This window comes from Athene cunicularia (assembly GCF_003259725.1).
Source record: "Athene cunicularia isolate RWA chromosome Z unlocalized genomic scaffold, athCun1 chrZ_part1, whole genome shotgun sequence".
NCBI classification, from domain to species: Eukaryota; Metazoa; Chordata; class Aves; order Strigiformes; family Strigidae; genus Athene; species Athene cunicularia.
In genome coordinates, this window is record NW_020799142.1 from 12,951,936 (window position 1) to 12,975,986 (window position 24,051).

The window sequence follows — 24,051 nt, forward strand, 5'->3', positions numbered from 1 at the left end:
GTTGAGCATTTTTCCTATGGAGGTGATTCATTGCCCAAACCTCACAGAGAAGTGCTCTTGAGGGCAGCTGCTGACAGAGAGATGATCAGCTCAAAAATGCTGAGAGATGGTCTCTCTCCATTCCCACAGGAGCCAGTGAGAAGCAGTCAGGGGTGACCAAGACCAGTGGGATCAGTCAGCTCAGCAGAAACTCATTTTGAAATTTCCATCCCACCCCACTGCTACCCCTCTGCAGGGAAATGATAGCTGGCACCTGCTAGTCCAGGGCCAGCACCAGCATCCCAGAGTGGTGGGAGTGATACTCAGGGCAACTTTACAGCCTGTCCTCTCCAGAAGGGCCAGGGAAGACAACGCCTGAGGTGGTGCCCATGGTGGGAGTGGCCCAGAGAGGCTGGAGAGCGTAGCAGCTTGTTGCCAGTTTTGTTATTTCTGAGCCTCTGGATGCAAGGAAAAAAACTGAAAAAAAAGGGCACTGATGAGAGGTCTATGGACGACCAGCTGGCTGAAACTCATTTGAACAGCTCAATTCACAGACTCGGCTCTACCTTATAAACCCCTTCCTCTACAGCAGAAGCAGCTGGTGTATATTTTTAGTAAAGGTGTATTCAGGTTCATGTCAGGTGAAACATGAGATACTGTATGTAATAGCTCCCAGAAAGAGCCAAATTCAAACAATCAAGCAAGAGCAGAAGCTGTGCTGTCCTCCCATTCTTGTTTCTGGTCCCAGGGAGAGCCCCTTCCAGGCCACCAGTGTCCTTGCACTGAAGCTAAAACCAGCAGTAGCTTGCTCTTTGCTTGAGAGAAAGTAAACTTCTAAGTAGAAGCCCAGGAGCAAATACTTACTAAAACAAACTTCATCCTATATGTCCAAGAGTCCTCAAGGAAGATGGAGGTTTTGTGGAAATGATAGTAATTTAGGAATACACAATGATTAAACATAAAATAGACAACATTACTCACCAGCTCCTGTCACAGCTCCTTTGTCCTTAAAGAAAGATGCTAATCGTCACTAACTCAGCATTTCAGTGTAGACTACCAAGTTTGGTCTTCAGTTTTTAATTGCATTATGCTTAATAGTCATTGCAGAATGTCTTGTTTTGATGGTCAATAAAATGTTTTGTATAAATGATAGTTAATTTAAATGCATAGGAAATGTCAGTCATTTAACCTAACAATAAATTTAGAATATTTCTTTACAGGCTGAAAATATCATGCTGGCCCAGTGTACCAAGTCCAAGAAACAGCAGTGTACTCCAAGATATGGCAAGTACTCTACTTACGATGTGAAAAAATATATAAGGGAGATCCTACCAGTTCATCAGTAATACTAGTTTTTAGTCTTTTCACACTTCACCCTAGTAAATGTCGAATATCAGCAGTTGGGAAACTAGGGTAATATTAGAAATATAGGATGGGGGAGGGTTGTTGTTTATCCAGAGGCTGTGTACATTTTTTAATTTAATAAAGGTTCTCAGACTTTTTTTGAGAACATTATAGAGTGTATTTAAAGGTATGGTTGTTAAAAGAACAAAGCAAAGTTGAATGGGAGGAGATGGAGTCTAAAGAGAGAAATCCAGTTTTTATATCTAGTCAGTTTTCATCAGCTGGAACTGATTACTAAGTACAAGTTATTCAAAACGCAAAATAACGTATCATGGCCTAATTCTCCAGGAGTCTCATGACGGACGCCATGTATATGATGTTTCCTGAAACTCTTGGATTGCCAAGATTTCAAAGAACACCATACACATTTCCAAGCCAGAACAAAAATTCTAAGAAGAAATAAAATAAAAATCAATGCACACATATTTTTTTTTCTTGCAAAAGAGCCATAACAGTTTAAACAAATTTAGAGCAACTGAGGAGAAAGAAAAAAAAAGCTCATAGTTATACCAGAGAACATATCAGCCTGGCTGCAAACCCAGTAGAACAATCTAAGTGGAAAAGAAGGATGCTTGGTGTCACAAACTGTTCTCCATTTAATCATGTAGAATTTGCAAAAACTTGTAACCCAAGGTATGCTTAGATCACAACCTGTTATTAAGTTGAATAACAAACTGCTTGCAGCAGCTGATAGCTAAAGCCTGTTTGGATGCTGTTCAATTCAAGCCGCTGCCTTTCTTATAGTAACACACTTGTTAACTTTTGAAAGCTGTGGGTCTCAGAACAGCACATTGCAAAGCCTACGTTTTATCACCACTACATTTTGTCCCAGGCACACATAAAAGCAAGAAAAACTTTGCTTAAATACTGTGGGAGAGGAGAAGATGGTCCTCTCAATTACGGAAATAAGTATTTTCATTCATGTTTCTAGAACCAATTAAGATGAGATAAAATGGATTAGTTAGCATATAATACAGGCAGGTCCAGGCTGCCTGTCTCCTGGCTTTATTCTTTTGTTATTTATTTTAGCAAATTGCCAATTGCACTTTGCAAAAGTAGGATAGTAAAATTATTCTTTCTCCTTGTTTTGTCTTGCAGACTAATTGGAAACCTGTTTCAAGGTCACTGCTTCAGGCCCTGTCAGACAATGATACCATCAGCCTTTATGTCATAGAGCATGAGTCAAAGACTACTTTGAAGCTGGACCTCTTTACAGATGGTGGAGAAGACAGCAAATGTGACCCTTGCCAGTCAGAAGAACCTAGCAATAACATAGACATAAGCCTTAGGCATGAAGAAATCCCTGAAGAAGCAGTTACAAGTGAAGAAGAAGGAATAATTTCCATTATAGTACCACTCTTGAGTGACTACACCAGCATGGAGTTCAGCCAGAAAGCCCTGATGAGCCTGACAGTGAAGCTGCCTGCAAGAGCTTCTCATCCTTGTCTGGAAATGGAGTTAAGCAGTAAGCCAGCACAAACTGAGCATCAGGTTTTGTTTGCTCCCCAAGACTACCTGAAACAAAGTCAGGTAGTATTTTTGCCATCTGGACCAACTTTGATGGGACAAGTCAATTCGAAGTGAAGTATCTTCATAATTTCACGTACCATAAAAATCAAGTTCCAAAACCTCTGATGCTTGCATGGAGCCTTTAGGACAATGTAGGACAGTGACCTTGTGACAGTAGTTAGTCTCTACTTCAATAAGCTTCCTTAATAAAATAGATTGATTATATAATTAGATTAGCTATTTCATCACAGTAATTCTGTGGAAAGTCCTACAGTCTTCACACACCAAACTTTCAGGGAACTCTATGAAAAACCTTCCAGTAAGGTATGTCTTGCTAGGTGCTTAGTTCCAGGGCACTCAGGAAGCTATTTCAAGACTTCCTTCTGAGCAGATGTTGTTCTCATCATCAGGACAGTTAAACTGTGACCAGCTTAAGACCTGATTTTCAGATCCGTTAAGTTCTTCAGGGAAAATTTCAGCAAAAGTGTCGATGACACAAAGAAGCTAGTTGAAGCTGACCAAACAAAGGAGTGAAAAGCCTTGAATTTAGGAATAGAAAATTATGTATCCATGTAAAGCATTATTAAGTGCTTTACATGTTAGATTTTTACACCTTTATTCTTCATAGGTGAGTAGTGCTGTGTAAATGAAGATGATAATAAGTATCATTATTAGTACCATAGTTTTTACTTGCATTAAATTAAGGCTATTTCTTCCTACATTTGTCTACACATAGAAATCCATTCATGTTCTGTTATGAGATGTACTTGCCGATATGATTTCACACTGCATTCAGTGATGATATCTGTTGAACAGACTCCAAGAGCTGAATAGATAGTCCAGTTAGTTATCCCTCCAAAGCTTGTATAGAGGAGGAGTCACTGGAATGTAGGGGATAAAAGGGTCTTCCTTAATATGTTCTCTGTGTGACTCCATCATGTTTCTCCATGGTGCAAGGAGTCTGAATGGGTTTTCCAGCTTACAACAGCTTCTCACCTATGAATTCGGTAGGAGTTAATGGTTGGTAGTTATTGCAGAAGACCTATTTTATTGTTGTCATCTCTAGTTTACAGAGCATTTTATTAAAATTATTTTGCAGAGAAATAAATTAATCAAATGTACTGTAAGCACTGGAGGCTCCTTAGATGGACATCTTTTAAAATTCTCTCATTAAAAATGAAGGATAATTCACATTCACACAAATATTTTCATGCATATTAGGCAGTATGATTTATAGAATAGCCATGCTTACAAAAAAGCTCAAAGAAATTGCATATTCCCCACTTGATTGATATAGTGAGGACCCATAGCAAAACCTGGTTTATTCACTTTCCTTATTTATGTTCACTATCTCTTTATTTATATCTCTCTATGCCTGTTAGGACTGGGAGGAACCAAACTGTATTTCACTGTGGGTTTTGCATTGTTTTATCTTAGCAATTAAAACGCACTGTTTTGCCACAAAGCAATGTACCCTTACCACTCACGCTTGTTACTCTGCTCACTGAAAGAAGGGATAACAGCAGCACTCCCCAGACCACCTCAAAGGTTTGAGCAGTCTTTTAAATCTCTTTAATTTCAACCAGCTGAGTTTGCCTGATTTAGGACAACACAGATGATCCTGCTATTAACGGAGATGTTGCTACTTGGAATATCTAGTAGAGGTGCTGAAATGGAAAGCTGTTATGGACAATAAAGTCCTCAAATGATAATCAATCATTATCAAATAGTCATGTGATCACAGCCTAATTTTTCCATTTCCCAAATACAAGAAATAACCATGTGCCTTACCTATAATATTTCTTTCATTTCTGGTCAGAGCAATTTATTTTCCTGGTGCAGTTGGTACCTTCAATAACTTATTCATCCCTTTAAACATTGAATTCATTTTTTCTTTCTCTGCACCTACCAAACCAGTATAGATTATTATGTTATCTATAAAGTAAATAAGTAGAATCAAACCAATGGCTTGTGAGCAGTTTCAGTAGATGAAGCTGTCTTCATACATGAAACTCAAAAAACAGTCCAAACTTTTGACCTGGTGAGTATTGCTTCCATATTAGCCCTTGCCTGACATCTTGCTAAAGAAAATCCATTTATCAGGCCAGGAGAATTTCCCTAGATGTACACATGGACCTATTTGCCTCAGATAGAAGGGATGGATGTATTCTACTTTCAGTTATAAAGCTCACAGTGTATGTAATTCTTAATTGATCTAATTAGAGCAATACTTTGTATAATTGCTGTAAATATTTGTAAGATGGCTGTAAATTGTATATTTGTGAGAATGAGAGAGATACATGAAAAATCCTGGCATGGTGATTAGATATAAATGAAGAACTCATCCCATCATGATGTATCCTTTGAGAACAAAGAAAAAGCCTTTTATGTGGAGAGAAATAGAAGAGTACACTTGCTGAACAGTTTCGTTCAGCCAAAAAGGAGGCTTTGGTGGAATTATATACCTACTCATGGACACAGGCCTAGGAGATACATAGTGCTCAAATCTTCACATTAGGGAAAATTAAGGTTTTTGTGGTGTATGTTTGTTTGTTTGTTTGTATCTTTTATGGGGATTTTTAGTTCAGTTGGAAGAGACCTACAACGATCATCTAGTTCTACTGCCTGACCTCTTCAGGTAGTTTAAAAAAGTGTGCATATACAGATGTATAATGACTGCAGAAGCCTACCTCTACTAATAAATGTGTGAGATATTTCATGTCCTAAAGAACTGTTCAGGTAGTTTCAGTAGTGTTCTTAGCTTCAGTATTCTTAGTTTCACTACGTGTTATATCAGGAGTGAAACTGCAAATATGAAGGCTCAGGACCATAAAAGCCAATAAACTTTTAAGTATTTTTTAAATTTTTCCTTTCTCAGTCATCATAGCTCTAGATGACCACTGTTAGCATTACTGAGAATTTAGACATTATAAAAGCTTAGACACTTAACTGTAGGCCTGGAGGCACATAAGCATAGTGATTTATAGCATTGGGGTATTATGGGATATTATACTGCAGTGTTACAGTCGTTTGGCATTCTGTATTTATTTACTGAATGTAATATTTAGTTTCTAATATAGCCTCTAAAAACATGCACAGAGCAAAGTTAATACATACCTATTTTTTCTGGTATCTAGAGTAGAAGCTTTTTCTTGCATACTTTAATGTAGTATGGGGGATATGGGGGACAGGGTTTTTTTTTGGTTGGGGTTTTCTTTTTTTTTTCTTTTAGACTTAAGGTCAGACTACATGGCAGTACCTAGATAGCACTGAAAATGATCACAGTATTTCAGAGACAAGATGAACAGCTACTCAGCCTGAAACAGAAGATTAGAGCAACCACAATATTCCAGAGGATTTTTTTTCACTCTGTATTAACTACCAAACCCAATAATAATAGTATAATAGTTACAGAATATCTACAGATTCCCTAAAAAAACAAGCATTTGGGGTTCTTTGGCAACCTTAAAACTCACATTTATTGCACAATAGCATCTGCACTTGAGCAGAGTCCTCCTGAAAGCAGAGAGCACAGGAGCATCCTGTCAGTCTGAGTCAACTCCCAGCAGCAAAAATTGTAAAATAATGAAGCACTTTATTAAAGCCCTCTAGTTACAGAAGATACTTGTCTCAGAGCTCTTGACTCTGTGTCACAGGGTCTTGGTTTGGCTTTTTCTCTCTCTCTACTGCCTGAATTATGTTAACTCTGTCATGGTACTGCATTGATGGAATCTGTATGAACGTGGGTAATAAAACTCGGGACAGCTTGCTTCAGTCACTTCTGAGCACTGTTTACAAAAGACTGCTTCTAAGACAAATCAATCCATGCCAATGAGGGAGAATATTCTTATCCCCATATCTATAATCTGTTTTTATATCTACAGCAGAAGCACCAGCTTGATTAATAAAACCAAAAACAACCTACTGTGCTAGAGACAGTCATTCATATTGTCCATCCTCAGAAACCCCTTCAGAGCTTCATAGAATTATAGAATAGAATCACAGAATCATTTAGGTTGGAAAAGACCTTTAAGATCATCAAGTCTAATTGCAAACCTAGCACTGCCAAATCTGCCATTAAACCATGTCCCTAAATGCCATATCTACATGTCTTCTAAATACCTCCTGGGATGCTGACTCAGCCACTTCCCTGGGCAGTCTGTTCCAATGCTTGACAACACTTTTGGTGAAGGAATTTTTCCTAATATCCAGTCTAAACCTCCCCTGGCACAACTTGAGGCTGTTTCCTTTTGTCTTATCACTTGCTACTTGGGAAAGGAGACTGACACCCACCTTGCTACAACCTCCTTTCAGGTAATTGTAGAGAGCAATAACATCTCCCCTCAGCCTCCTTTTCTCTGGGCTAAACAAGCCCAAGTTCCCTCAGCTGCTCCTCATAAGACTTGTACTCTAACTTCCTTGCACAAAGCCTTCCCTAGACCAGGGCAGAAGCTTTACAGAAACAAGCAAACCAAGGAAGTAATCTGGATTTGTTGAAATGATAGACACAGGCAGAGCAAAGGAAAATCCTGAGGAATGATAGGCACAGCAATAGCCAGTGCTGCCAGGGAACGTGTAATGAAATGGGTTCAGGTCCTTACTGGAGACACTGGGGTCTAGTGAGGCTGGAGAGTAGTAGACATGTTACTTTACCTGAAAAGTTGTAGGTTGCAGCCAGTTTTTGATAAGATTACTATTATGGAAACCAGTAGCAGAACCATAAAGCTCATATGTATATTCTCTTTCACAAACAGTAACTGCTACTGTTGAATTTTGCTGGTAGTGGTTCAAGACAAGGTAGTCAGCTCTCAGCAACCTTCACCCTTCTTCTGAGTTACAATTAAATAACCATTCTGGCATTCATTTCAAGTGTATGTGTGATGGATGTGTTCAATCCCCTTAACCAAACTAGCAGTTATTTGGTACAGGCTTCATAGGAGGTGAAGGCCTGAGCCATAGCTGGGCTAAGAACTCATCTAGAAAACCCACAAAGGAGCAGAGTGTCACAGTGAGGATCAGTGTGTGCGAGCTTCGAACACTGATCATGTGATTAATGTATGAATAGCAGGTGACTTTTCTGAGACTCATTTATCAAAGAACAAAGGATGCTGTGGGTACTAGGCATCTCGTGCATACCTTTCCCATTGTATGCAATTTGACTATGAGCCAACCACTTTATCCTGTAAATATGAGACCCTAAGTGATCTCTCCCTGCTAGGCAGTGTGGTTGCATGGCAGTGATCTCCCCTTGAGATGCGATACCTCTCAAGGTTGCTCCTTGAGGCAGCGAGACCTTTTGCCAATGACAGATCATTGGAAGAGTCCAATTCAAGTTGTCCCTGGACAGCAAGCAACTTAGACTGCACACCATGCGACTCTACTCCTGAGCAGGGGCACCTCTCAGGGTTTGAGATTCCTTACCTGAGTCTAAGAGATACTTCCTTACCAAGGTGGAGAGACCCTTTATACACACCACATCCTTGGTAAGTGATTGATAGCATGCTGAATTAATACTAATGAAATCCATGTGTCTAATTCCATTAGACATAAACCACTGACCAAGTCTGGGACTAAGTCTGGATCCAGCTGCACCTAGACTCCTCTCTGAGAAATTTAGAAAGCAAGGGAAGCCATTCTAAACCTTGTGACTAAACAGGAGATTTTTCTTACTGTTTGTATCCCTTCAATTAAGCATAAACCACTGAACAAGTCTGAGACAAAGGTTGGTCTTAGCTGCACCTAAACTCCATGAGGAGTTTAGAAAGCAAGTAGATCTACTCTGAACCTCGTGACTCAACAGCAGGGTCTCCCTTACCCTTTTGCATCTCTGTTCTCAGTGTATATCATTCTAGCTCAATTATAATGTGTTATTCCTTTATATGTTTCTTTTATGTAGTAAGTAATCGAGTGAACCTTGCCTAGAACCTTACGTCACACTTTTAAAACACCATACTACAATCACTTTTGCTGATACCTTTTGACAATGATTCTTTGGGTGATCTAAACCACTCATCCATGACAAATTCACATAGTCAGCAGAACTGTAAATCACTCTTCTGTGACAGTATGGTTACTGGTTATCACCAGAGTTAGGATCCGTAAGGCTCAGGAATTCCCTTTTGGTATGACATCTGTGGCTGTGTGTTCAGGATCCGGATGGCTCTGGTGGGTTACATCCGTCTTGAAATGAACATGGCCTCTGTGACTTCTGTGTGTTATGTTCAAGTGCTACATACTCACTTCTGGAAATGAGACTCCCCGTGTTTCTGTAATTTTTAATTATCGTAGCTGTGCCAAGCCAGTTATAATTGCCAATGCCCATACAACATACACAGACAATCTATCTAGGCACAGACTGAGTTGTAGATGCTCAACACTGCATGGGTTAGTACCTCGCTGCTAAAAAAGCAAGAGCATATAGTCACATTGAAGTTCTAATTTGTTAGTTCTGGTTATGTTGGGTATTACAAATGTCATTGTAATGCTATAGAGCATTTCTGGAAAAGGTAAGAAAAAATGTACGTGTAATAGAATGGCTCAGTGAAAATTAACATTGCAAGTAAAGATCCAACTAGGAAAATATAGAAGATTTCCACTACTAACATAAGACATTTTGTGGATGCTGAGAAAAGCCCTAGCTCCATAACCAGTTAAAACACAATCTAGTCTTACATGATTATATTCACCGTATTTCAATGTTCCTTCAACCTCAGTCAGAAGACCCCTGGGATTTTGCAAATGTAAATAAGAAAAGAAAAGCTACTGCAGTATACTTAAGTTCACCATATATAGGCCATATGTCCATTGGAAAGATTGAGGAGTCTACAATTCCAAAAAGGGTGGTGTGTGTTCTCATAAACCCATTATACCATTGCTTTGATGCCATTTGCTGTAAGGATGTTTCTTACTCTTACATTTATTTGAGCATCAGGGTTTCTCCTCTCTGTTTCCATATTTATGTATTCAAAATTGCAGAGTTGCAGTGAGCTTTAAATCCTGTGTTCATCAAATATTTTATTCACAAATAGTCAATCTATTTTGTTTGTAATATTGTAAGTGATTCAGTTTCTGCTCTCCAGATCTGATGAAAAAATGTGATGATCCTAGAACATTTTCTAGGGATGTTCTAGAAGCAACACTGGAGAACCAGTTACAGAATCCTACTTTTTCAACTTCTAAGGACAGTGTTGTTTTGTTTTGGTTTGGAGTTTTTTTAGTATTGGTGATTATTGGAAAGCTTCAAGGAATAAAAGGGTAGGTTTGGATGCAGAGAACAAGTTGACTAAGAGAGCTCCAAACACCAGGAACAAAATGGAAGATAACCCTGTATATTTTTTGTTTTTTTTCCTTTTATCCCTATACTTGCATAGTCTGTTCTTCTAGCAGTCCCAGCATGTCTTGGACCTGGAACAAGATGTGCTGCCCAGGAGGTCCAGTATTGCATACTGGCATCATAGTACTCTGCCTAACGCTGGGTCAGCAGAACCCAGCATTACAGTTCCCATCTTCTCTTTGTGGCAAAACTCTCATTGCTGTCATAGGCTGAGTAAGAACTACAGAGTTTAGATTAACTTCATTTTCTCTCTTGATTCAGACTAAATAAAAGCACTTTCTTGCTCCCAAACATTTAAAATTACCTCTCTCCCCCTCACCGAGAAATAGTTCAAACAAATAGATTTCATCAGCTAATTAGCTTCATGTAATCAAATGCAAACCTCTAACATGAATCAGCTTCAGTCCCCTAGTGTTTGTCCAAGGCACCAGGTAATGAATTGGGCGTGTCCTCAAAGTCAAAATGAAGCTATTTCAGATGTAAGTAAAAAGGTCTTGTAACCCACACACAGAGCATCTCCTGTTAATGCAGAAATAAGTGCATTACATTCCAGTGCATTTTAGCAGAATTCTACTGCATTAGGGTACTAGAACAGCAGCGGTAGGGTACTAAAAATAGCAGTGCTTTGCAGTAGTCTTGTAACAATGCCTGTAGCACACTGTGTTATCTAAATATACAGTATTTTAAAAAATAGCTGAAACATTACTGCAATAGCTCAAAAGGGGATGCTCCAGCATTGAATTTTATACTGAAGTGCAGCATAGTGTTAACTTCTTGAAGGTGCTCTTCCTACACCAGCTATCACACTCATACTTTCTGAAATTCCAGGACAGATTCTGTCTTGAACATTTCTGTTTCTCCATTGCAATTCCCTCAACAAGCCTTAAGGCCCTTGAACCTTTCTTGGAGATTTCTCTCAGGACATAAAACTAGCCTGTGTTCTCAGCAATGAAAGGCAACATTTTCAAAACAAGGTATTGCTACAGCAAATCCCAGAGTGCAGTTTACAAAGTCTTGATAAGTGATACAAAAAAAGGTATTAAAAAAGTAAGGTTTCCATCTATTGATTCAAAGTACTGTGCTTGAAAGGGCATATTGTCAACAGTAGTGCAGTGGTCCAAAAGGAACTTTCTCGAAAGCTGGTATTAAAGTTTACAAAATTACCATGATAAAGCCAGGTTTCTGTATAATCAGCATCCTGCCTAAGTACCCATCTAACAGAGGGGCCTCATTGCAAACTACTTTCATCCCTATATCTCACACTGCAACCCACCCACTTACACACATGTAGTCCTTTTCAACCAGTACAGCCATTAATCGTTCGTGATTTACACATCTGGTCTTCCACTCCATCTCAAGGTTACCTCAATTCATAGTTCACAGCACACAATTTCACACCTTCATAATACCAAAAAAGGAACAGGGAGACTAAATTATACACAGTTCTCAGCTCGCACCCCCAAACCCAGAATCCTTCCTCCCCCCAAATGTTTTCACAGCTTCCAATTAGCTAAGCACCAACAGTTTACTTGGTATAAATAACTGTATTATCACAGCCAGAGATGTTTGATCACTAATGTTAAGCATTTTACACCTCTCATGTTTGTCTGTAAGTCAGAAAAGGAATCAACAGTGCAACCAGCAGGCTTGGACAGTTACCCTTTATGCTCTTCTAAACTTGGGGGAGACAGGGGACAGGAATGATGCTTAACTGCTTTCATAAAGCTCTTGAGAACTACGATCTGGTAGGCTGAGATAGCCTCTAAAATAATAATTTTTACCTTTATGCTCTATGTAGGTCTCTACTCATTCCTCTCTATATGTAAAGACTACAAAGGCAAAAATTTCTTATCTTAAAGGCAGAGGATGACATAGAAGCCATGAAACATGAACACTTCAAAAGGATTATACTACTCTTTCCAGTTACAGTTATAAGCTTCTATTGGAATAGAGTTACATATCTGACAGAAGAAAATAAAGTTTTTAAACAAAAGATGTAGGATTTCTATGTTTTATAATCATCTGCTGAATTACTACAGTCCTTACAACTACAAATTACCCCAGGTAAAAAAGGATCAAAGGGAATGTGATTTATCAGAATGAATTAATTTATGAAGTACTTGGCTACCATCTTTCATCTAGCCATAAAAGCACAGTAAATGACCATTTGTAATGCATTCAGTGCAATGCAATGACCCAGGTCTAACACTTTCCTCCATCAAAAGATTCTGAAGTGTACTTTAATAAGTTCAGCATTGACACAGTTTGGTTGAACAAGCAAGCATTGGAAGTCCTGATATAAAATTAGAAGAGTGAAGAACAGAGTCTTTCAGTGGCTGTGTGTCTCACATTATTTGAGAAATGGCACTCTCTCAGGCTCACATCATAAATGCACAGCTGTCATCTTACCATCCCCTTTGGAGATTAAGCAACAGAACAAACATATCACAGCTCTAACAATCTTTAACAGGTCAAAGGATCTCCTTGCTGATACAAATGAAACTTGCACAGAACAAGTAACACCTTACAATTAACATGATAAATACCCATTTGACACTGTTTGTAGAAGCCAGCCAATAAACTCTTTAATTACATATTGACCCAAAATCTCCTCTGGCTAGAGAAGTATTTAACTGGGCGCACCAAAACAAACCAAAAAGCACTACATATTTGTTCTTGGTTAATATAAACCATCTCATAACATCTTTCTATTTATTCTGTATTACCGTTCATTCAGAAATACTGATTGTTTTGCTTCAGGCTGATCTGTAACACAGGCCACTATAATTTACAGCATGGTTCAGACAAGTCTAGTCCTTACTAGATACCTAGTTTTAACAAGACTGGGCAGAATAGCTGGGATACATAAAAATGAGGATGTATACTTGTGAGGAAAACACCAAGCTAGTAGATAGACAAGTATTTAATAGCTCAGAAGACTTAATAAAAAAGTCTTAGTAAAATAAGAAGAGTATCCCCTTAAAATTGAACAGAGGAGCAATTGTTGAATGTTACCTCACCACAGTAACATTCCAAGGAAAGCAGATAATACATTTGCCTAATCTTCACATTTCACACAGAACAATGCATTTGTTTTGAACTTCTAAATACAATATTCTGAAACAGTCCTTTAAAATATTACTTCAATAAAAATTAAAGGATTTTTTTAGGCTCTATCTTTAAGAAGAAGTGTAAGAATTGTAGAGAGAAAAACAGAAGCTCAGTCTTCCCCAGGTCTGATACTGAAGCAGCACACTTACAACAGACTGGTACTAACACTCATGTCTGCCTGTTTCCTTAAAACAAGTAAGAAAAATTAGTTGTGTACACAAAAAAGCTCAAAAGTTTGATTTTAAAAGACTGTCACTTTTTAAGCCAAGTTTCAATCATGTCTTCTAAAAAGATTTTTTTAGTGAGCAATTACTTAAGGAAATTAGGTAGTATGTAGTATAAATAGGTAATGTAAGATTTTTGAACCACTGCTGACATCTCAATATATTTTTCAGATCTGTTTTGCCCTGCTTTCACATTCAGAGGAACAGCATGATGAAACACAGTTATCCAGACCACATATGTATTGACTAAATCATCTAATCAGTAGGAGTTAAACTAGTCACAAGTCTCATTACAGACATGGCTGCTGTCAAAAATCACAAGATCCCTATTGAATATGTTAAAGTCTCTTGAGAAGCATATCTCAAACTTCTGCTCCTTAATCACTGCTATTTATTTAGATTCTTACACATTAAACTAGGCAACAGAGAAGCTTAAACACTGAAAAGAGCAAAACTAAATATTAAATTATCCATGACAATAAACTAAGGTGTACTTTTAATATCAGAAGCTCTGCACAAACTCCTGATCCTACTTTAAAAAAAGGAATTTTGATATAAAATTCTCTACAGCCACATTTATTAACTTACTGTTTGAAAATGACAAGCTCTCCCTGCTGCAACTGTAGTAGTTTTCTCTGTAGAAAATCCTGTGCTCAGCCAGGGTATTCAGAAGCCTCTTCTGTAACTAAACAGTGATGATACATTCAATTACTTAACCCCTCACCACCTTTCATGTAATATTCTCATCAGTACTAGTTCAAGAGACTTAGTTACAAAGCACCTGATGCTCTGGGCCAGACGAAGCCAAAAAAAAAAAAAAAAAAAAAAAAGAAATGCTTCACAGCCATTTGCTGTTATTTCATCCAAATTTAGTGGAAGTCAGTTTATGACACCATTAAAATCTTTGGGACACTATTTATAAAAACAACATCAACAATAGAATTTGACATTTGTTTATTTGTATCATTTTATAGTTGCTTCATTAATGCAAAAATATACTCTACCAACATGGAACAGGTTATATGTTTATTAAACTTAGAAGACCTACTTTATTACCAGAAATATCAAACTCAGAGAAGGGAAATAATATTTTTGCTGCTGTAGTGCTTAGGTTCCTCAGGTCTAACTGAACCCAGACTGTGATAGGCGCTGCGTATAACAAATTAGTCTCACGGCTCCTGTTTCAGTGGGAAAAATAGCAGAAAGGATCTCCTGATAAATGACATGAACTGTACATGTCAAATTACTTTCTTGCTGTTTCCAGAGCAGATCACACATTCCTTTATTATGAAAATTATGTGTTTACGAAGTAGCAATTTCAAAGTGGCCCATGATTTACTCATCAGTATAGCAGTAGTTTTAAAATCTTTACACTATGGAAGGTTTTATTGAGTAGACCAACAAATTGCTGCTTCTAAGAAAGCTACTTAACTGGCAGCCTCATTAAAGACACCAAGGACTGAGTGAAAGGAAAATGAAATTACTCTTTTACCATTGCTGATAGGTCTTTCAGTTCAAAAAAGACACATGTAGCCTTTTATGGGGGAGTAATTTAATTAACAAGATGAGTAGGGAACATACTTTGTACACTGAAAATCTCTAGTCTGTGTCAAATTTGGCAAGAGATTACCCTAAGGGAAAAAAAAAAAAAAAAAAAAAAAAAAACATATAAACTGCTAAAACCTCTCTTTTGTTTTCCATGTTCTCCTGTATCAAGCCCAAAACTCATAAAACTGTCATGACAATTTTTTTAAAAAAATTTTTTGCCCACTTGGATATTAAGAGTTCGTGGATTCAGGAAACGTTGTGAGAACTGAAGTTTGTAGATAGCTTCTCAAATGTAGCATTTACTTAATTCAGAATTGAAGTGTTAGAGTGAAATGCCAAGGCTTGGCCAACAGGCCCAAGCCAGAGTTGACCTATAGATGAAGCCTGTATATTTTATAACTGAAACCCACTGTGCCAGCAGGTATTGTACTAAGTTATAACAACACACTCGTGCTGATGTAAAAAGTGCTAAAGCATTGAAATACTGAAGCCGGAACAACAGGCCCCGAGCCAAAGCTGCTAACAGTATGTAGTCACTGACAAAATATGTATGCTCATTTATGAAAGATGTAGCTTAGATATGATATACTTATTACTGGTGATGGATGTAATGAAAACATGTCTATTCTGAATGTATCTTTCTTCTTCTCTGTGTAGGGGTAAGTTAACAAAGCCATGAAGCTAGCTGTCGGGCCTTGGGACAGACGTATGGCCTTGTTTTAAAAAGAACATAAATAAATGAGTTAAGGAGGTAAACTCCCTTAGCTTCTCCCTTGAGCCCTGGCCAGGCTCTGGGGGAATCTAATGAGAGAGTGAAACCAGATGTTCCACTCAAAAACAAAGGTGCCAGCTCTTCTGGCTTGTCAATCTCTGGTTTATAAGGCTGGACTCGCTCACAGGGACTTTGGCAGCCTCACCTACGGATGGACGCACCGCGTAGGATTTCCCACTGGCCGGGACAGGCTCTGCAAACCCTCCCTGCAGCCAGGTCTGCATGATGGTAAAGGATGCAAGTGGTGATGTGTCTTTCTTAATCGCTATTCTCTCTCTCAGGTAGTAATGATTTGATGCATTACCCTGTATTTTCCCATTTGCTTAAACGCATTGTTCTGTCTTTTCTTACTGTATGTTTTCTGTATTATTCTGTTACATTATTTAGTTATTTTAAGTAAAATATGCCTGCTCTTTTCACTCTGGTGTCTGAATTTAATTGGCATCTCTATAATCAGCAAAACATAAATTGGTGTCAGAAGGGGAATATGATAAAAATGCCACTATTTAAATTCAAAGGTAATCTGTCAAGTCCACCAAAAATTCCTGGCTGGGAAAATTCTCCCTATAGTTTGCTGGCCCAGGAGTGGGCTCAGGTCACAGGACTATGCAAACAATGGGAGAGCTGGCTGAAAGAAGCCGAACCATTAGATGTTTTAAATTGTATGCAAAAGATACCTATTGAAAAAGGAAAAGAAACTACAAATTCAAATAAACGGTGATGGGTTTTGTTAACTGCATATAGAAAACAACACCAGAGTAAAGAGAGGCTGTTGTTAGAGCGCTCACAGATGGAGCAACAGATGTGTGATTTGTAGAGTCAAATAGTGATGCTGTAATGCCAGAATAAGTTGCTTGCTGATAAGCTGGATACTTATCAGACAGTGGCAGAGAAAGGTGCAGTGTGAGTAGCACAATAGAAGCATAAGAAAAGGAGAGGGTGGGTGAATCGTAAGAAAGTACATGCAGTGATTGCAGATGCAGGTGTGCAACGGGACCCAGAGAAATGGGATGGTGATATTTGGGATTCTACAGATTCTGATGAGGCTGGTTCCACCGATGAATTCACAGATGCAAAACCTGTGTGGAGGCGAAAGGTAGAAGATCCTAATAATATGCAACCTGTGAGGAGGGATGCCATAGAGGATTATACACAGCATGAAGTAAACAATATAACTGATTTAAGCAGAAACCAGGGGAACCCATAGTCTCTTGGATGGTGCGTTTGCATGATCAGGGAGCTGCAAGGATAATCCTAAATGAAAGAGATCCGAAAAAATTTTAGATTCTAAGTTCAGATTTGTTTGTACAAGATAAATTTTGAAACGATAATCAGGATATTAATTTGTGAGCATTGGCTGCTTTGGGATGTAATACCAAATATCCTACAGAAAATGATTGGCCGGCATCTGACCGTCAGTGTTATACTTTGTGAGACGGTATACAGCAAATGAAAGAGGAGGGATGAAAGCAGCTATTTTCTTAGGAAATGTTGATCTTTTGATGCAGTATCTGTTATCAGTCACTATGAGAAACAGAGTGATTAAAACTGCTCCACCAGCATATAAAAATGTAATTATGACCCTCCTCATTAATGAAACGGGGAGTCCCCTCAATGAAGTAATTGAAAAAGTGCAACAATTGCGTGACCTTGGAGAATGAGGCCCCTGAGGGAGCGCAGGGAATCGAGATATTTGAGACAGCTCCAAGGGCAGGGAAAACGGGATTTCTCGTAAGGAAATGTTTACTACCTTACTAAGGGATGGTATGCCCTGCGATAAAACTGATGGAATTTCGACCCCAGAATTGTGGAGAATGTATAAACAGAGAGGGCTGAATAAACCCAGCAAAAAGGTACAAAAATCCCAGGCCAAGAAGGCAAGGACAACTCAGCCTACGGCGCCACCTCTCGACCCTCAACGGGACCTTCCATCTGCTCATGGAGGGTCCGCCCGTGAGTGGATTACAGGTTCCAGGGGTGAAAGAGGATTGGGCACCGTTCTCTGACTTGTACCCTTTGCAGAAGGCAAGAGAGGTGAGTCAACATTATGATCAACATAAATGAATTAATGGCCAAGCTCCAGTGCAGTGGGTACGGAAGGACCGATGGCCCCATGTGGAGCTTAACATTTTTTGGAACAACCAATCCCCACAAACTGTAAATGCCTTAATTGATACTGGAGCGGAGGTCTCTTTAATATTTGGAAACCCAAAAAGCTATAAAGGACAACCTGTAGTTATTACTGGGTTAGGAGGAAAACAAATTGAGGCAGTGCACAAATAGAAATGAAAATAGGAAACCTCCCAAAGCACCTGTACCTGGTAATGATTGTTCCTATTCCTGAATATATAATCGGTACAAACATCTTGAAAGGACTGACTTTAAATCTCTCTGATGGCCAGTATCAGTTTGGAGTCAGATCCCACATTAGTGCCAGACCTGTTATGGTTGGTAAAGTAAAAATGCCTCCTGTGCAGATCCCAGCTGCAACTAAGTTGGTTACAAATGAAGCAACAGAGAATTCCAGGAGGACATGAAGATAACACAGACAATTAAAGATTTTTTAGATGTACAAGTTCTGAGGTGGCAATCCAGTGTGGCCTGTCAAGAAAAGTGATGTATCTTTCTTAATCACTATTCTCTCTCTCAGGTAGTAATGATTTGATGCATTACTCTGTATTTTCCTATTTGTTAAGCGTGCTGTTCTGTCTTTTCTTACTGTATGTTTTCTGTATTATTCTGTTACATTATTTAGTTATTTTAAATACACCTGCTCTTTTCACTCTGGTGTCTGAGTTTAATTGGTATCCCTAATCAGCAAAACATAGAGATGTGTCTCCTCAAACTAATGGGATAGTTGTCCCTACCTATTGTCAGACAAGTTTATTAAGATGTTTTTTATTGAAGAGAATACAGAAGAAACCCCCATACTAACATGCTCAGATCCTGCAATAGGATTTACCAACAAATGAAGCATTCTTGAATTTGAAATAAAAATAAACACTACCTGCAAAGACATTTTTTAAAAGTTTAAAATAAAACACAATTGAAAGTACATTTCTCTTACATATTAAAAAAAAAAAAAAATCCCTTTTATACAGTGCTTTTAGTTTGCAATATTATTTTAATTACACTTTTCAACATATAAAAATAAACCTAAGGTACAGGCTGAAAACTTTTTTTCTGTTTACATATTAGCAAACAAAATTGTTTTAGATTCTCGTTAGGTAATAACGATATCTACAAATTTCAGCTGTCCATAACCCAATCTTGTGATAAAACTACATCTCTCTGAACTAAGCACCTACTGATTTACATTATTTTAGCCACTTACAGATCTCAGCATTTGTGTCACAAATTTTCTTACTTTTAAAATTATGGTAACACCAAAGGCAATAATTGATTGCTGTAAAACTGAAAGTACCACAAAGTGGCAGGCAGGACCCATAATATGGCCCAGTTTGTAAGTCATTGTTCAGAATTCACATCTTTAAGATTATTTGTTTTACCACTGTAACACCGATTTCACACTAACATTTACAAAATTCAAGATTATTTTTGTCTGGGGTTTTTTGTCCTCTAAGTGAGTGGTTAGCAAAATGAAAACAGCTGAACTCTAACCTGTTTCATTACAAACTAACAAAAAGACAGGGATGCAGAAATGCTTCAGACCTAAAAGTAGAAGATACATCACTATGGCATTACTGCTTGCAACGGTCATACACGTGAACGAAAAAAATAACACAGTAATACAGACAGGTATGAAGTATACAATACTTTCTATTATACAAAGCAGCCTTTACTTACTCTCTGTCTTAGACCAAAAGAAAATCACAGAAATCCCTAATCTACTATTAGAAAATACCAGTACAATCTAAGGGCAACACAGAGAAGCTACCATGTAACAAGCAGATTGGCAGAGATTCAAAGTAATTTCGGGTATTGACTTAGATGTAACTAGGCCAGAGAACACTTTGCAAGCTTGCTAAAGACTACACACTCAGGTGGTCACAGCTCATTACAGAATCCAAGCAGTGCATAGGGCTGCTGTTAGCCAGCTAATGTAAAGTTAGTACAGATGTAATTACATGAAAATGCCATTAAAAAAAACCCCCTATCAGTTAACCAATGAGTAGGCACAACCTACAACTCACTGATCTCTCAGGCATTCTTCCAATGTTTCTCTAGTTTCCAACTGAAGGGCTTTTTTCCTCTCTTAATTCTAAATCTGAAATATGAAAAACAGTATTCATTACTGCTGTCAGTGTTTGCAAACAAAATTTCATCCCTCACACCTGTATAAACCTATTGACTTTAGCGGATTTATCCAAGTCACAGCTATTTTGAACTTTGAATGCTGTTTCATCCACCAGCAGTTGTTTTCTGCTACCTTCTTCCTTCAAAATCCAATGAAAATTCCTATCTTACCCCACAAACACTGTTGTGAAATAACTGTGGTCACGAATGGAAGCTTAAGTACATATGCTTTACATAGTCTTAGCACCGTATCGTCACTTTTCTGAGCAATTACAAGTCATAGCATTTTCAAATAAAGGCTGACTCAAACGAAATTACATTTAGAACAATACAACTATCATGAACTACACTGTTCTCAAAACCTCCATTCAATTTAATCTCATTTATAAAGTGCAAAACCAAACAATCTGACATGGCAGCCCAGCATGCAAACTTATTAACAACGAAGGCAATGGACTTCCAGTGGGAGGTGGGCACATTTAAAGGATGATGCACACAATCCTGTTGGAGCAAGCAGGAACTTCACTACTGTGCTACACTACCAGTTTAAAAATGAGCTACCTTCTGCAGAGGCAGACATCTTACAGATTAGTTCTCCAGTGGTGGCTTTTTAGGAAGAGGGGAACTGTGAAACACTCAATATGAACAGATGGTACTTAACTACCCCACAGATCTGCATAGTATTTACAAAGCAAAACCAGAAAATACAGCATTTGTAAGAAAATATGACTTGAGGTGGGGAGGAAATCTATGTCTGGTGGTTGGTTGTTTTGGTTTGCTTTTTTTTTTTTTTCCTTAAAAAAAACCCACCTTTTTGAAAGGGAACCATTAATTCACATACAATATAACAATGTGCTTCATATGGACTTTAACATGTGGTAAGTCAGCTAGTAAGGCTGCCATCCTTAACTATTAATTTCCAAAGGCATGTTTCTTAGCTAACTGTACACAATACTTTACATATTCTGTAACTGATACAGAAGAGCTATGCAATTTCAGGATAACAGAACTCAAGAAATCAAACTAATATCAGCTGAAACATGTTAACACTGTAAGAATTCTAATCCCTCCCAAAGGAGAAACAGCTTTTCAAAGATATTATAAATAATACATATATATTTTCACTGGTATCCACATTTCAAATCAAAGAAGCTACGTGAGTAAGACCAGATCAACTAAAAATATTCCTTTAATAAGTATGTACCAGCAGAAACTTCCCTCTAAAATACTTAATTTTATTAGTGAAATGGTACCAAAGATAACAAGTATACAAACAATCTCTTCGGCTCTATGCTACTTACATATGATAAATAAGACAGCTGTTGTTGCAAGACACTATACTTCACAGTCTTCCTGTAAGCATACAGATTTGTCATTCTTTTATCAGAATAAGCTGTTTGCCAGCCAACAGCATGTGGCTTAAACATCACAAAAATGACTGTCTATACTTTACATGGTAAAGCATTTCTTATGTCTTAAATCTACACAGTGGCAAGAACATTGAATCCTAATAAAATGAAGAGAGATTAAGCAGCTTCACAATCAAACTGGGTTTCATTACCTTAGGAATTGGGCAAATTTTTCATTCCCTGTAATATGCTTGCTCCCCAGCCCACCCCGAATTAACTATGCAAAGGAAAAGAAAAACAAATAGCTAATATGCTATTAAGTTTGCTTAACTGAAATAACTCTTCCTATGAGGTAAGGCAATTAAGTAATTCGATTGTAATAAACTGTATTAAAAATAATCTACTTGATTTTAGGTATAAGTCAGTTTTAAAGGTATGACTCAAGAAATCTCATGTAACTAATTACATTAGTTCAGAGAACACAAGCCATGTTTTACCTTGACAAAAATACTTGCTTTGTCATTCTCGTCTTACATGCTTTCTCCTCAAAGAATGAAAAAAGAATCTCTACCATATAACACCTGTGTAAACTAAAATATTTTTCCACAAATTATTTATCCCCCATTTTTTGCATACAATTCCTTTTATATCACCCAACAGGTATCACAGATGATGGAGAGGTAACAATTAAGGCCATCCAAATATAGATTAAATGTCTAAAGGGCTACCTTTGATGCAGGTGATCAGAAAATGCTTTGTATTTAGCTACTTTTGTACAGTGGTGGTCCCCAAATTGCATCTTTGATCTATAAAATATTTTCTAAAAATAAGAAAAGCAAAAATGGAGCTTTAGTATTTTAACAAGTGAATCAACCGTTCTGACAAATCACTTCCATTCTTGTCTATAGTATGGTGGTGGCAAAATAGCAATAGAGATCATGTAAAATTTAGCTGAAAATGAGCAATAACACATGTATATTTCTAGAAAATACCACATTTTAAGAAGGCACTAAAGCTTTCTGCTTGTGCTCCCGTGTTTTTTTAAACAAAAAAGAAAAATTTATTTTCATAATGGCACCTGTACTGTTTGCAGCTGAACAGACACACTGCAGTACAGCTCAAAACAAAGCTGAAAATTCTGATAATATCATACAGATGTGCACACTTCTGGAAGGACAAAAGAAAACAAACCAAAACAACCCCAAAATAACTCAGGAAGTTAATCTATTATCTATAACATGGCAATGTTCCTTTTAGGAAAAGTAGCATGCATTGTTCAAATACTTTAAAGAAATATTAATTTTAGGGTATTAGTAAGAAATTATTTTAAATAATAAACCCCAAGAATCTCAAGCCTTGAGCAAATCAAAAACATACTAGTCATTGGGGATTTAATGAAAGAAACATAAAACTCTGTTTATGTTCAAAACTCTTACCCTACAGTTGTCATTTACAAAAAAAGAGTGTCTATGCACCATTTCCAAGCACATCAAACAGTACACATTGAAGTTTTTGTGGATTTTTTAACTCACAAGGTAAAACAATACAAAATTAATCAATAAGCAGTATTTTAAACAACCTTCAATGCATATCTTCAGCTTTTTTTGGGTAGTACAGGTTTACATCTTTCAGTTTCTACTTATTTGTAACAGCTTATGGCAAAACTTAACATAAATCATTTTACAAATAAGTACAGCCATCATGGAAATGCATGAATTTTCAGAGATGAATAGTTCTGATGGCATCTGCCTTTTCATGGTATAACTAACTAGTCCGTGCTCTCTTGCATTACAGCAAGAAGACAAAGCTATCACAAGAACTGGAAGAGCTACTGGTACTATCAACATGTTCGGGTTGATTGCTTTGACATTTTCTTCCTCGGTCTAGGAAATAAAAAGCTTTGGATTTTGTTCCTTAGTTGAATCAGAGGTCCATTCTTCGCTTTAATCCTCTTCCATTTTAATTGACAGGTTTTCTTCATTTGGTTGACAGTTCCCATTCTGTTGTAGTTTGACTTCATCTGTCCTTTGTGTATCTCTGTTGTCTACTTCCTTGTCAGTTTCTAAATTCTGATCCTCTTTAGTGTGATCTTTGTCCTATGAAAGATAAAATTATTTTACAAAAAAATAGTATTCTTAGCATTATAGGATATGACTTTCAAACAACTCTTGGTATTTATATTGTCTCCATTTTTACATGCCTATCCTATCCTGTCTCAGCATTTTTCAGAACAGAGGCATCAGCTTCTTTTCCTTTTTTTTTTTTTTAATTGGCCAAAGCTAGACACTCATAACAACCTGTCATCCAAGAAATCATTGTCATAAAGTGATCTGTCTTTATCATCAATACACAGTAAAAAGGGAACAAGCAGCATCATGGAATCAATGAGAAACAGCCCCATAAATTAAGGTTTCATCCTATTTTCTAAATACAATTAATTCCTTTCTTTCATATTTTTGTCAGGTATGGGATGCAGTTTAAGAGAGTTCTTGGGTAAGGTAATTATCTAAGCATGTGGAGAGTCACCTAACCAGCTGTTTTATAACAGTTTACTAATTCTGGGTA

The 24,051-nt window shown here is 37.5% G+C and overlaps 2 protein-coding genes across 4 annotated transcripts in view; one reads left to right on the forward strand and one right to left on the reverse strand.

The window, feature by feature from the left end:
- Positions 1-3,006, forward strand: part of LOC113489725 (interleukin-31 receptor subunit alpha-like) — a 32,520-nt gene extending 29,514 nt beyond the window's left edge. Inside the window, exons 15-16 of the mRNA XM_026865730.1 lie at positions 1,200-1,263; positions 2,482-3,006. Coding sequence (XP_026721531.1) covers positions 1,200-1,263; positions 2,482-2,967 — 550 coding nt within the window. The 3' untranslated portion in view covers positions 2,968-3,006. The remainder of the gene's footprint in view (positions 1-1,199; positions 1,264-2,481) is intronic.
- Positions 3,007-19,448: 16,442 nt separating this feature from the next.
- SREK1 (splicing regulatory glutamic acid and lysine rich protein 1) overlaps positions 19,449-24,051 on the reverse strand; it is a 34,915-nt gene continuing 30,312 nt past the window's right edge. For all 3 annotated transcript variants that reach the window (XM_026865293.1, XM_026865292.1, XM_026865294.1), the window contains exon 12: positions 19,449-23,582. In XM_026865293.1, the coding sequence (XP_026721094.1) occupies positions 23,430-23,582 (153 nt within the window). In that variant the 3' untranslated portion in view covers positions 19,449-23,429. The remainder of the gene's footprint in view (positions 23,583-24,051) is intronic.